Raw genomic sequence first — 16053 nt, forward strand, 5'->3', positions numbered from 1 at the left:
ATAATAATAAACAATTAATATTATATAATTGATATTTATATGAGTATTAATGCTACTTTTTGAATAATAAATTTGTATATGCTAGTTATATTTTTCTGTCTTCAATTTCACGCACCCAGTTGAATAGAGCTTTCATTTAAGCGGGACTTTTATTTTGACAAAACTTTGAGTTTTTTTAGTTTAATCCCTGCACGACTCTCGAGCTGAAATCTCCGAGCTGCACCGGAGGAGTTAATTTAAGTGTTAACAGCCATTTATACTCTAAACACACTGCATGAAAAATAAGCACCAGTAGCGTGTTGCGTTTGTGCGAGTATGTGGGAGCAGAGCGGCAGCTCTCGTATGTTCTGTAGCGTGCAGCGCAAGTGACTATAAAATTTATTTAAATTACATCCTTCTGCTTTTTAATAAATCACACTTATATCCAGGTTTTTTTTACTTTCAAATTGTCACTGATTTAATCTTAAAACTGTCACATCTCATACAATTTTACTATTGACAGCATACTGTAATATGGTACAGAAATTATCAACATCACAATATCGTATTGTTTAAATTTTTCTGGTATGTAAATGAACCTCAACGAAGAGTAACTGGTCATCTATCCATCAAATCAGGTGAAACACAGAGCAAAATAATGTCCAGACACTTATTCCAAAACTGTATCTACAACACCATAATGTTGTTTTCTAGAGCCAGATTTGTCAAACATACACAAATCCAAAAGGATTCTAGAATTTAGTGCAGAACCGTCTGAATTTTCAAGTGCTAAAAATAAAAAAGCTTCAACTTATTCTGTTCAAATACAGGCTATAGAGGCAATAAAACACAAGAAACACTTCATTTTGGGGCCCTTAAATTAAGATTTATGATGAGAACCTCTTTATCACAACACGTTTTATGTTACCAAGGTCCAGTTGTGTCAGAAATGCCTTATTGCATATGGGAATTCCACCTTAGAGCTCCAATTACACTTATAGACATCCCTAAATCAAATATCACTAAAACACACTCGAAACATGGGTATCTAGAAATATACCTGTTTCCTCCCTTAAATACCCAACATTATGATTTAGAGAGCTTCGCAAAGCTGAATACAAGGTATTTTCATTTAGAATAGGCTACTTTTAGACCATGTGTATATCTGAACCATGCTAAACAAAGAGGCTCTCTGAGACAGAGAGAACTGGGTTTTATCAGAGTTCGTATTAAACAGAGGCTAAATCAAAAGAAAGTTAAAACACATGGCATGCCACGAAATGCCTGTGCAACTGAAATACCTACAGAATATATTAAGTTCAAGGTACTTAAAGTATGAATATTCCAAACATATAGATATAGTTTTATAGTATATAGAAATAATGAACTTGTTTCAATTTAATAATTGTATTCTGAACCTGTTTAAAATGTAAAGAGTAGAAATATAGTGGATCAACAATAAAATAAAATGCTCAACTAAATCTTGAAGTTAATTACACTATCATTTTGGAGATGCCCAGTATTCAAAATCAACAACAACAGTACTATGCATACCAGGGTATTACATTTAGAGGGACTCAGGGCCAATATAAAAATATATATATATATATATATATTTATTTATTTTTTGTTTAAAAGCACCAAATAAATTGAATATTAATGATATAATCAAGATAATTTTGCGATGTAAAATGTACCAATATTGTGCATATTTCAATGATTATAATGTGCTTTTATTTGGCCATTAAGTTTCATAAAGAGCACATCTTTAAACTAATTTCACCATCATTCAGGGCTTCACAATTGATCAAAATAGCATCAAATGGCAAGTTGGTCATACAGTATGTGATTAAATGCAAATTAAAGACAGAAAAACACAGTCTATGTGTGTGATTCAGAACAAACTGGCGACACGCTGATCTGTGTTACACGCACTCCTTGTGAAGTTAAAGTGCATACGACAGCCCTTTCGGTGACAAAATAAAAGCCCCAGGTGGAGGTGAATTAAACAGGACAGAAATATATTACTTTTGTATAATGCAAATCTAATAATCAGAATAAAAATGATAATACAGCTTTATATTATAACAATGAACCTGACGCATCCCGGTAATAATTTTGTATTATGCACTGTTCAACTATAAAAATAAGTCAGTGAAGTAGCTTTGCACCGTAAAAACATTTGAAGCAAATAATGCTTTTTATTAAGATACTATATATTATTGTATTCAAAATATAAATAGAACGTGTATCAATAAAAATGATTGGATTTCATTTTCTCTTGTGTTTATTTAATGAAAAACTAATTATTTTTTAAATAGATTTTTATTTGATATCTTTAAAATATTGAATCTACTTGGCTACAATGGTGGTTTGGATGAAGTGATGTTCCTCTGGAGAAAAAAACCAAAAACACATTTGAGCCATTTCAGAGCAAATACACAATTATCAAGTCTGAAAAATATTGACGATATAATTTAAGCCATATTGCCCAGCCCTAGTTCTTAATATTGTATTATATTCCTAGTTATACATATTATACCATATAAAATATGAATTGATGTTGATTTAATAGGTTAAGAGGTAATAAATTCTCACTCTTGAGAATTTCTATTAATGAACTGATTAAATTGAAGTATTTCACATTAATATAGAAGACAGATTGTTTTAAATGGTTAGAAAAAAAACTGCCACCATGAAGGTAAAAAATGGCCCTGAAAATCTAATCTAGCGGACAAATATCACGACTTTAATATAAAAATGTATTCCTGACACTGATGCATCTTAGCCCATAAATAAAGTGAAAAATGTAAAAGATATCAAATCTAATGCCCAGTGACACAGCATCCTATTACTGACACGTCTTACAATCCAAACTAAATCGAAAAAATTAAGCTTCTTCCAAAACAACTAAAAATCAATGATTACCAGAAGATTTCTTAATTATGTCCATCATACAGATGACAAGATATAGATGACTCTAAAGTGAACATTTCAACTCATAACAAGAAACCTATGTAAAGTAGCTTATAATGTGTTTGAGAGTCTGAATGTTAAAATACAGACTCAGTTTCTATGAAAGAGTACACAATGTGCTTGGGAGTATGATTCAAGTGAATGAACGTGGAACGTGATCACTTGTTGTGCCGTGACTTATCAAATCAGGTAAGCCCAAATATTTCCATAATGGCAAGACCTCTTAGCATAAATCAAAGGGATGCGTATTATGATGCACCACAGGCCTCAATAAGCCCACAGAAAGATATCCCAATTAACGGTGTATGTAAAATGGAATGCCGGATTCGTTTACTTGAATATACGTTTCAAATGTACACAAAAGCATTCGAACGCCACGCGAGTGACTGAGCATTATGACATCACAACAGCACACGCATCAGTCAGAACATCCAGCAGGAAAGTATTCGCAGGCGTGACAGAACCTCTTTCAGACCAACCTACCTAACAGTAGTAGTCGATGAGTTGCTCTGTAGATCTGTTTGTCTTTCTGGAGCTGCTTCTCTATCTTTTTGTTTGCTTCCCTCTGAGCCTTCTCCTCGTTCCGCTGGTCCTCAGTCTTACTGTTGCCCAAACAACCCATTTTCCCAAAAACCCAAATAAAAGTTTTGGGGGTGGGCGGGTGGTGGGGAAAGGTGATATACCGTGTGAATAAATGATCCAAATTCCTCGATTGGCCTCCGATCAAAACACTTCGATGGAAAACCGGGACATTTATACTAGCATGTACATAACTCCCGTTGATTCCGAATAGCACAGAGGGTTTCGTTGTTACATGCAGTGCTAGTACGGGGAAATAGGAAAGCTATTACTCTATGGGTGACTAGTATTGGCGAGAATAGGAGGGCTCGAGGTGGTGAAAACACTAGGCCGGCCTACAGACGGCCGAGTCCTGTCGAGCGTTTGTTGCGATCAAATATGAGACTTCGTCAAACGCTATGAGTGTATGAATGTGCGTCCAGACGTCACATGGATGATTTCGTTACTGCTTTCTGAGGCACAGGAATCCAAACGCGATTTAGCAAATTTCCCGTTGCGAATCCATGTTCGCGTTCCCGAAATAACGATTCTGCCCAGCACTCCTCAAAATGTGACTATTTTCTGTACGTTGACGTCGAATCCGTTCGCCGATACAACGCGACGGGCAGAACGAGACAGAAAGGGTGGCTACAAATTAGAAAAATAAATATTTCCACCAAAATGACGGCATGTGGATCATTCCGCCCTGCGCCGTGGCCGACATGAACCTTTTAACTCCCGTTATGAAACGACGTAGTCTCGTAGAAAAACACGGTGCAGCTAAACAAGAAAAAGAAATCCCCCGTAGATATACGTTTTCCCCTCCTGTACTGCGTAAGGTGACTGATCACGTTTTTTTTTCGGCTTGTCCAAATCAAAAGAGGCCCTTCGCCGTCTTCTCCGTTCCTATCATTTGAATTTCTTCTCACATCCGTAGGCTCTGCTTTGACGCGAGCGCCGATCCTACGGTTCTTTCGACCGCAGATGCAAATGCGACCGATCCGAAGCGATTCAGGAGAATCCGTCGATATTTCACCGGTTATCGCAGTCCGAGTCCGCTGTCAGGCTACGCTTTGTATCCTCCTTGAATTCGGGTGGTGGATCGACTATACATGTGCATTGGGAAACGTGAAGATAATTCCGACACCACAATGACAGCGATTTCCCGGTGGACGGAGAGAGCTTCCTCCCAAATAGTCGCGGATGAATCCTTCTCGAGGGAGTATTTTTAGCGATTATATCCTTTTCTCAGTGAATTGTACATTGAGACAGATAGCGTTGAAGAGATGGGTGGGGCAAACAGCTCTCATTGAACCCTTAGTACGGGCAGCGGCTAATCACATGACAGCCAGAAAACGTCAGCAAGCGGCGATTCTGCGGAGAAAAGGCGCCCTCTTTAAAGACATGATTCATACGTGATAAAGTTCGAGATTCAATCCGATTAATCTTTCACTATGTGCTATTATCGTTGGCTATTGCAAGATATGCTTATGTTTAATATGTCTGTATACAAACATATGGAACATATATGTATATCTTACAGCAGACTTTGTCAATCACTAAAAATGATTTTCTGGTGAAGTACTTTCTATATGGAATAAGTTAGTTTAGGCGTGAAATTGAAAATATTAAGTAATTTCTACACTAAAAAAAAATTTAATATTTAAAAAAAAGATATAGCTAATAATAATTATTATTTATGACTTTTTTGTTATCTTTACAATGTATCATCATGTATCACTCCTAAAAAGCAGAAAATATTGTCATATTTATTTGCTAATTTGAGTAAATTGTACTGGTAAAAAAAAGTAAATGTTACTTAACTTTTCAAAGCTGGCAATTCCAGCATGCACTGGGCTTGAATAATTAATGAGCTTGCATGGTTTCACTGTTTGCATGTTTATTTACACCGGTTGCATTGTTACACTTTTATTAAGTTTGTTAACTTCTTGTTTAGTGCAGTCTGATGTTCATATTCTACTCACAATTACCTATTCATGATAATAATAATAACAATAATGATAATAAAAAAGTGTTTGACTGTCATCATATTTTGTGCATCAAGTGTGCATCTCTATTTCTATGGTCAGTAATGCAAGGTGATGTTGTCCCATAGACTACATAGCATGCATTAAACTTCCCTGTTGGATATGATATGACGTGGTACATGAGTAAACGTGTTTTCTAAGGAAAGTTACAAATATATCATTTTGTAATATGTACATTAACATTTTCCTCTGTTTATTTAATTACCATGGATAATTAAATGTACTCATTCACTTTAATCAATATTATATCTTGAGGTCAAGTAGATTTGACTTAATTTGATACCATTAAGATTTACTTGGAAAAATGTAACTTGTGAAGTAAAATGTACTAGTATTTATTTATTTTTTCAGTCTAGCTTATGTGGTTAGTTCTGGTTAAAATAACATGTCTCTCATGCAAGAGAATGATATATCTATTAATGCCATAAATGATCCAAAGGTGTAAACAAATGAATCATTCAAATGTGCTGCTGATGATTCTATGTAGATTCAATAATTTTATAAAAATTTTACATTGCAGCAGCAGTTAATTCAGTAAACATAAATTTAGAAGGCAATGTAATTAATTTTATATTGAAGCGTTCATCAATGATTGTTCAGTTGCACATATTTACTACCTAGGACCTACTTAGGCGTTTCAGTGGAATTTAATTAAAACTACACCTTATCAACTTATTGTAACAATTGCTCCAGTAACTTGCACATTAGTGAGAGAGCACTTAAGGATTCATTGTTGCAGGGTACATTTAAGAACGTCATTTCTAGAACAAAGAAAGCACAATTGTTTAAAGTTGTTTACAACAATATGACACTTTACGGCCACTGATTTATGCTATGATTTATTCCAATAAGGCACCACTATATCAACCAGAAGTAAAAAAATCCACGTCACGATGATTCACCCGCTGAAAGTGTATACAGTCCCAGCCTCATGTTGAATGTTAAAGGTGCTTTAAATAATTACAACCAAGCGTATTTTACAACATTAATATTTGGGATATCTACAGTATTTTGTAAACTGGCAGGTCCTTCTAAAAGTATTTTTTTGATGATTATCTTATTATGTCTATAAATATCAAGATATAGGCCTTTTTTCTGTAATATAAAAAAAGACATTATTTGACATTATTACTCTTTCATTTTGAAATCATTAGATAATAAAAATCCTTTTATTGTATTGACAGACATTGTAAAAACTAAAAACAGAAATAAAAATAAATTGGCACATAATTTAATATATTATGAAAATTGTAAGAAATAAGGATCGCAATTCACTATTCTCTGTAAAGCTGATTTGAAACAATATTTATTGTTTTATTGTATACTTTTACAAATGTATTTATGTCGGGCTTTTCACAATAAATATAAATATTTAAAATAAAATATTTTTTTGATTTTTTATTTTTTTTTTCATTTTTTTTTTTTTCATTTGTATTGAATTGAAAATGTTTCTCTTCAGGTTTATACATCTAACACCATAAGCACTCCAGCATAACAAAGATACACAGTCAACTTAATAAGAAGTAAATATTTTCCAGATGATATTTAAATAACTTATTTTGGCTTTAGTACAATGACAATATTAAAGCCAATGATTTAAAATCCTGTTTATTATTTTTCTCACATGGGCTACCTCGCATGGGGATCATCACATTTTGTGGTCCTTTGCATAAAAAATAAAAAAAATATATAATAAAAAAATAAATAATAATAATACAATATTTTACAAAGATCTGGATTACTGAGAATCTCTAAAGACAGACCTATATTGCAGCAGTCCATAAAAAAAGTTGATCTTTCATTTATACTTTATATTTTTTACAGACACATACTCTGCAAAAATTAAAACTTTTGCAGAATTTCAGCTGTTACTGCTCCTTACCCATTGTGATGTATTACTTGTACAGTTGGTGATATTTAATGTTGCAAACCATCAATGTAAACATGTAGTACAAAACCAATGAAAAGTTCATCTTTGATTTCAAAGGACAAACATAAAAAATCCACAAGACTGCACATGACACCAACATTTAAAAATGCTAAAGTGGATGTAAATTAAAGTATTACTAAATCTTTTATAATCTCTTATAAGCTTTTTCCAACAATTCTTAAAATGAGTTTGCGCATATACATCAGTATTAACCCATTCAATGTAAATGTACAAATGTTACGTGCACCAACTTTACAATTTTTGTAAGGCCATTTTTATCAGTCATGTCTCTGCCTATAAACTATAATCGTACAAACAAAAATGTATTTATTTTATAAATTATGTCTTGCTAGATATGAATTACATTCAAGAGCAGAGCTGTGTCCATTAGGAGCTTTTTATACACAGGGTTGGGAGGGTTAATTTTTAAATGTATTCCACTACAGATTACAGAATACATGCTGTAAAATGTAATTTGTAACATTTCTGTTAGATTACTCAAGGTCAGTAAAGTATTCTAAATACTTTGGATTACTTCTTCAGCACTGGTAGATTTTTTCACTTGTTTTGACTATATCAACTAATTGCCAGTACAGTAAGACAAAATACACGTTAAAAATACATTCTCTGAAAAACCAAAATATCTTATGCAGTGTTGTTTCTAAAACAAGATAAATATGATTGATATTGTTTTAAGGATTTTTTATATATTTACAGGAAAACAATACAAAAATTATTATCAAGAATATGATTTTTGCCCTAATATCAAAGGTCTTACAAGAAAAAAAGAAATTATGATCTAACGTGAATTTTCTTGATACAAAAATATGATCGTGTCTGGTAACATGTGCATGTAAAATGGCTAGAAATAGTGTATTAGCTTAGCATAAAGCTAACAATTTACACAAGGTTTATTTCTATTTCTTCTGCCCCAAACTTAATTCAAACTTACTTCTCTGTCTGCTCGTAATGTAACACATCATAAGAAAGTGTTTCACCGCTGTTCAAATGCACTTTGGATTGCATCATTTATATGGATAAATGTTTTCCATCTGGAAGGACGAAATATTCAATTATGACAATAAAATGCAAAGTAATCTCTTAAGTAATGAATGTAACTGTATTCTAATTACCAATGATTTAAATTGTAAGTGGAATACAGTTACTTTTATTTTGTATTTTAAATACGTAATCCTGTTACATGTATTCTGTTACTCCCCAACACTGTATATATATATATATATACTGGTTAAAAGTTTTGAAACACACTCATTCTATATTATATATATATATATTTTTTTTTTTTCACATTTTAGAATAATAGTAAAGTCATCAAAACTATGGAATAACATAAATGGAGCTATGGGAATTATGTTGTGACTAAACTAAATCCAAATAAATTAAAACTGTGTTATATTTTAGCATCTTCAGAGTAGTCCCCCTTTGTCTAGAATTTGCCGACACTCTTGATATTTTCTCAACCAGCTTCTTTAGGTATCACCCTGGGATGCTTTTTAAACAGAACTGAAGGGGTTCCCATCTATGTTGGGCACTTATTGGCTGCTTTTCTTTATTATTTGGTCCAAGTCATCAATTTCAAAAACTTTTTTTTTAAATTAAATTTGAGTTTTATAATGAAATAAATTAATATGGTGGCACAATTATATTTGTGTGTACAAAACTCATTTCAAACAATTAAGCATTCACCTTCAGATCAAAAGATTTTTAAGATCATGAGAAACATTTCAGTTAAGTGTTTCAAAAACTTTGACCGGTAGTGTATATATATAGCTCCAAACAAAAGACTAAAAATAGTGACATGCTCAAACCCAGAGACTAAACAAACGAATCCAGAACAGTATAAGAGATCACACTAGTCACAGTGATGTCAACACAGGCGAGATAAACTTGTTTATGACAGTGACCGAATTGGAAAATGACGTTTCATGGAACTATTTTTGACACACTGTGGTCTATTTATGATCCCTTAATCTTTGTATGATGTTAGGGGGCAGAAACTAAACAGTCCTTCTTGGAACTAAGGCGAAGTTCTGTTTAAAACTAAGGCTATTATAAAAATGAATGGCAGAATCTCAAGCCGGAACTAATCTACAAAAATCCACTACAAACGTCACCCTCCACACAGAACACTTTATTATATTGTAGAGACATTTGAACCTTTATTGATGTAATTGAAATAGTTATTTGAGACTGGACCAGAGTAAACACGCCTAAATGTAAAACTTGTGGTCACACTAATATCCATCACAACTCAAGCAAGAATGAGGATGGCCATGAGGAACAGAGTACACTGTAGTATGATCTACTACCAGAAAGTGGCAGCATTTCTTCAATTTAAGCGATAAAAATACAGCAGATGGATTTTAGAACAAATTAAATGCATTATCACCCAAAACTCTGTATGAATGCCAATTTAGAAACATTTTGGAAACTGAAATAACATCAAAGGGCATATATATATATATATATACATCTACAGTCTCAATCACCAATTCATCCAGATGTTGTTGATTGTTGTAAGTACCTTGATTTACAACAAACTAACTTTCTCGGATAATGTGGATCTCATTTTTAAGAAAGCAAAGCAGAGATTATTTTTAATGCGGAAGTTGAGGGATTTTGCTATCAGCCAAAGTGTCCATCAAAGAGTTTATACTAGTTTAGTCTAAATGATTCTAGTGTTTAACATAACAGTCTGGTTTGGACAATTAACTTTGACAAATAAAACAAAACTGGGTAGGATTATTAAAACAGATGGAAAAATCGTGGGTGGCAACAAAAATCACTGGATCACAATATGATAGTACACAGAAAGTCTTTTTCAATCACAAAGGAAATAACGCATCCTTTTAATCATGACTTTCAGCTGCTTCCATCAGGATGACGTTATCGCATACCAAAAAGTTATGACATTTTTTTTTTCCATGTGCAATAGGCAGAGGTCGGAGCAAGTCACACATCTTCAAGTCACAAACAAGTCTCAAGATTTAACCATCAAGTCTCGAGTCAAGTCTCAAGTGCAGTGCAGACAAATCAAGCAAGTCAAGTCAAGTCCTGATGAGTTACAAGTCGAGTCAAGCCACAGAACTAAAATAAAGAGGTTAATTTTTGAAATAAATATTTATTTTTGCTCTGAAAATATTAACTTATATTCATATCTTTATTTAGGCCATATAGCACTCTTGCTTGTGTGATTTGCTTACATTTATATACTTCTAGATACCTTATTATCCAAATTGTATAGATTTTTAGAATTAACTGGTTCAAATGTATAAAACTGCATGTATACTGTGTAAAAATGCAGTCAGACTTTTGATCTAACAAAAATGGCAGACAGGCTGAATGAAAATGCTAATTTGCTCTCTGACAATAGGTGGCGCTTATGCAGCAGAAATATAGCTGTTACCCTGATAACAAAACAAAATCATTTATTCGCATGGTCCAATTAAGTTAAGTACATGTAACTTGAGTCCCCCACCTCTGGCAATAGGACTTCTTAATAAAACAAAGTATGAGGTAGAATGCCAGATGGGCACAGTACTGACTTAATTACATTTTTAAATGCACATATTATGCCTTATATTTTTAAATATATTTATGCTGTATGCTTTGCATGTGGCATTCATTGCTTTGGTGAGTGTGCAAAATTTGTAAACCAATTTTCAGCTTCGGCTGCACAATAAAGCAAACTCTTCTAACTCTAAATAACCAGCTCAACATCTCTTTTTGTGTTCCACAGAAGAAAGAAAGTCATACAGGTTTGGAATGACTTGAGGGTGAGTAAATGATGACAGAAGTTTTATGTTTGGGTTAAGAGATGATTACCTCTTTTTCGTAGTATAATATTTGTATGATTAATATGAATGATGATTCATCACAAAATTAAATGAGACAAGCACTTGTAAACCCTGATGGTATGTAATATTTAATTTTTTATTAAGCTTATAAGAGTGGTGTGTGTTTGTTAGGTGGTGGTTGCTCAGGTGCCTAAAGGATTAGGTGACTTGCCTTAGAAAGCACCACTAATTGACTGTATAGAATTAAAGCATTTCAGATAGACACAAATAAAAATATCAAGAAAAGTCTATTTGTAAAGCTTCAATAGAATCCTTCAGGACCTCCAATAATGTCAAATTACATAAGACAGTCCTGTTCATGGAGAGAGTATTTACAGGATTCATTCCAGGAATCAGGGTTTTTTTCTTTGTATATTGTTATATTAAGAACTGGATGTGTTTCTCAAGATTTTAACATTAGTGATATAGTCACACCCAAACATTTAATGTCACAATCAATGTGGCATTAAAGTTTAAAAATTAGTCCTTTTTTTTAGCTTGAATTTTGGCTGACAACATAGACCAGCTGGCCTAATTCAGTTAAAAGGCCAATCTTAACAGATTCTAATAAAAACTGGATTTGGTATGTGTTGGATGCCTTCTGTCAGGCTCTGCATTCAGAAAGAGGCAAGAATTTTCCAGATAAACAACAGACTCCTTATGACTCCATTAATCTGATTTCATGCTATATTTCATCTCTTATCAGAGGATGTGATTCTGTTAAAGAGGAATAACACAATGCAATTACTTAAAAGAATGTTCCAGGGTAATTTCAAGTTAAACTCAATCGAAAGCATTTGTGGCATTATGTTGATTATCACAAAAATGAATTTCGATTCGTTCCTCCTTTTCTTTAAAAAGAGCAAAAACGGAGGTTACAGAGAGGCACTTACAATGGAGGTGAATGGCGGCCAATTTTTTAACATGTCTGCACTTATATAGCGCTTTTTTAACATTACACTGTGTCTCATTCACCCATTCACACACCAATGACGGCAGAGCTGCCATGCAAGGCACTAGCCTGCCATTGGGAGCAACTTGGGGTTCAATGTCTTGCCCAAGGACACTGGTGCATGTGGAGACATGTGGGCCAGGAATCGAACCACCAACTCTGCGATTAGTGGCCAACCTGCCCCTAACATTAAAATACTAACTGTTTCAAATGAACAGTATAAACACAAGACATAAAGGATATGTGTGTAAACATTATTTTAGTGTGATAAAATCACTTACAACTTCATTGCCATGACGATTTAATGTCAACAAACCCTAAATGACTGTAAAATGACAATTTAAACACCTTTACAGCTAAAATAATACATGAGATTTAACAGAAGACTTAATGTAAGTGCTTTTATAGAATTATAAAAATCCCTCCAAAAATGTGCCCCATTCACTTCCATTGTAAGTGCCTCACTGTAACCTTGATTTTTTTTATTTTATTTTTTTAAGTAAAGGAGGAACGAGTCGAAATTCATTTTTGTGGTAATCAATATTACTGTATGCCACAAATGCTGTCGACTGAGCTAAATAAAAATGAAAACCACAAATAATGGGAAAAGGATGCAATGAAAGTTATACAGGTTTGTAATAACATGAGGCTGAGGGTAACAGAATTGCAATTTCTGGTAAACTATCCCTTTAAAGTCAAGCCAAGCATTGTGGCTAATTCTGTATTACAATTACAAATGCTTATAAAACCCCAAAAGTCAACAGAAAGACAAGCACACATACAGATATCATGCATGCAGACACAAGCAACCAAGCCCCATAAAACAAACACACATTAGCCAGGGATTGCTTTCCTACATTCTAAGGTTGCCACAACCAGCTTTGTACTTCCGTGTGTGTGTGTCATCTGTTTTTGAACCGAGCACCCGCATGACTAGAGTATTTTGGTCACAGAGCTCATTTCCTTGTGTAACTTGTTAATTAAAAGAAGAACAGCTCTTATAAAGACGAACAGCTCTCCTATGCTTATATAGAAGCATATAAGGACTTACGTAATGCTACTTTATCAAAGCATGGCTGCACTCAAAGCTGCAAGACCTCATAGAAAGGCCAAGGGAAAATCCAAGAAGTTCATACCAAAAAGAATATATAAAGAATTTATTCTTGGAATTTCTTGGGATTCAAAACAACTTTAAATAGATAATCATTATGTATTCCAGTCTAGAAGAGTTACATGTCATCTTGTATTACACAGTGTTGAATCTCTAAGGCATATGGACCAATTAGGACGTTCCTCTCCAAAGAGGAAGTTAAGTCATCCGACTAAAAGCTGGCGGAAGGAAAAACATATTATTAACATATACGCCCAAAAATAGGACTGCTTTTTCAGACAACAACATTTGTCTGAGAACTTCAGTTTCACTTCCATTTTCAAACAATTTGAGACCAGAAAATGTCTACATTTACAGAAATTGTCTGAGCAAGAAAAAAGTTTATTCTCTGGCCAAGCCTCTCAAAGCCAGTTTTGCAGACACAGATTAGACCTTGACCAGATGTTTTCACTGTTACTCATGACACATAATCTCAGACTTGACTGAAGATCAGTCCATATAGTGTAATGCTGAAAACTTGTGTAAATGCTCTAAAACAGTTGCTTTAGGTTAAAGGAAGAGTTCACTGCAAAAATCTAATTCTCACATCATTTCCTCACCCTCATGCCATCCTAGATGTGTATGACTTTCTTTCTTCTGCAGAGATCAAATGAAGATTTTAAGAAGAATATCTCAGCTCTGTAAGTCCATACAATGCAATTGAATGGTGACCAAAACTTTTATACTCCAAAAAGCACATAAAGGCAGCATAAAAGTAATCTATATGACTCCAGTGGTCTTCAGAAGCGATCTCATCGGTTTGGGGTAAGAAAATAAATAAAATGTAACTCCATTTTCACTGTACTTCTTGCCATTGCAGTCCCCACGCACAATCGTGATTTCAAACTTGATTACACTTCCAAGTGCTTGAAACATTCACAGAGTGTTAGATGGAGCAATGAAGTGTAATCAAGCTTGAAATCATGATCACCAAGGAGACTGCTGATGTCATGATTTATAGTGAATTTTTTTAATATTTTGGTCTGTTCTCACCCAAAACCGATTGGATCGCTTCAGAAGACATGGATTAAACCACTCCAGATTTATGGATTTCATGCTGCCTTTATGTGCTTTTTGGGGCTTCAATGTTTTGGTCACCAGTCGCTTGCATTGTACGGACCTACAGAGCTGACATATTCTTTTAAAATTCATAGACACCTTGGATGACATGAGTAAATGATGCAAGAATTTTAATTTTTGGACGAACTTTTAACAATTTCTGCAGTCTTACGTATTACTATGCTATACAGTCGGTCTATATTAGCATTATACTGTTCACCCTGCTAGATATCATTATTGAAATGGCCAATGGAAAAAACCTAAATAAGATCTTAGCTATCTTATTTTAATATAAATCTAATTTATGAAAATATTGAATTGCTTTAAAATTTTGACACCTGCCGTAACCTTAAATATGAGACAAATGTAACTAACTATATTGAACTAAACCAGCAAGGTATTAGAATATAATCAGAATGCTACATAGTTTCAACTAAAATACCAAAATAACTAGAATTAATCTGTGGTTACGTCAAAATATTAATGAAACAAAGTGGCATATTTTTTTATGTAAAATCCTTACAGTATAATGCTCACCATGGAAACGTTTTTCTAAGGGGGCCGGTCAGATCAAACTGTCCGTTGGATGCATCAGCTCTCATTTTACCTTGACAGCAGAAGAAAGAAGAAACTCGTCTCTTACCTAACAAGAGTAGCCTGTGCGTTTGCTTGTACTCTCTATTCTCCGCTTTGAGACTCTTGTCAATGTTGCGGCTCCGCTTGTTCTCCGCTTTGATCCGCGCGCGCTCCTCCACGCGCCGCTGCTCGTCCGAACTGTCAAAATAACTGGGCTCGCCATCGATCACGGGGTTCGCACCGGTCCGTCCGCCGGTGTATGAGATCGCAGACTGCGACAACCTCAAGCTATGACATATCCCCATTGCCAAACAGTGGAAGCTTTTCAACATATGATTATAAAAGCCTTGCGAGATAAGAACTCCATGATGAAGATGATGATGATGACGACGGTTATCCAGGTCAGGTGGAGAGAAGGCACGCTATCCCTTACAGCCGTATCGCTCAAGCTTTCCGAAAGGTGTCAGTTTGCCTCATTTTCCCTCGTGCTCTGATATTCACTATAATACAAGGCACGAGTGGACACCAGTGATCTTTGCCCCATTTTCAATGTTTGTTATTGTTGCTCTAGTATTTCTGCTGAAATTTGCATGACGCCGCTCCAAGTCCCTCCTCGTCCGCTGGAGCGCTGCAGCTTTGGTCTTTCGTACTGATCTGGGAACAGTTCGCTGTCTGTTTTAACTTTTGCACAAAGCGCTAAATTTTCACGACGGACGTCACTCAGTGACGTGGTGTGGAAAATTGCAATCACAAGTTAATAAACTTTTGTAACCAATTTATTCGCTATACGACACGCCTATTATATTTAAAAAAAATCTATTTTATATATATATATATAATTTATTTATTATTTTCTATTTTATTTTATTATAGTTTATTATATTCTATTTATTGTATATTCAATTTTTTATTATAAATAAAACATGTTAAGCTATTACCAATACTGACAGTAATATCTGTCATTTATT

General features: G+C 34.1%; 1 protein-coding gene across 2 annotated transcripts in view; it reads right to left on the minus strand.

The window, feature by feature from the left end:
- LOC127653926 (guanine nucleotide-binding protein G(s) subunit alpha) overlaps window positions 1-15702 on the minus strand; it is a 48820-nt gene extending 33118 nt beyond the window's left edge. The window contains exon 1 of one of the 2 annotated variants that reach the window (XM_052140788.1): window positions 15153-15702. In XM_052140788.1, coding sequence (XP_051996748.1) covers window positions 15153-15417 — 265 coding nt within the window. In that variant the 5' untranslated portion in view covers window positions 15418-15702. Of the gene's footprint in view, window positions 1-3438; window positions 4814-15152 lie in introns of those variants that run through there. The other variant, XM_052140789.1, reaches the window with a different exon arrangement.
- Between the last annotated feature and the right edge of the window lie 351 nt (window positions 15703-16053).

This window comes from Xyrauchen texanus, chromosome 13 (genome assembly GCF_025860055.1).
Source record: "Xyrauchen texanus isolate HMW12.3.18 chromosome 13, RBS_HiC_50CHRs, whole genome shotgun sequence".
NCBI lineage: Eukaryota > Metazoa > Chordata > Actinopteri > Cypriniformes > Catostomidae > Xyrauchen > Xyrauchen texanus.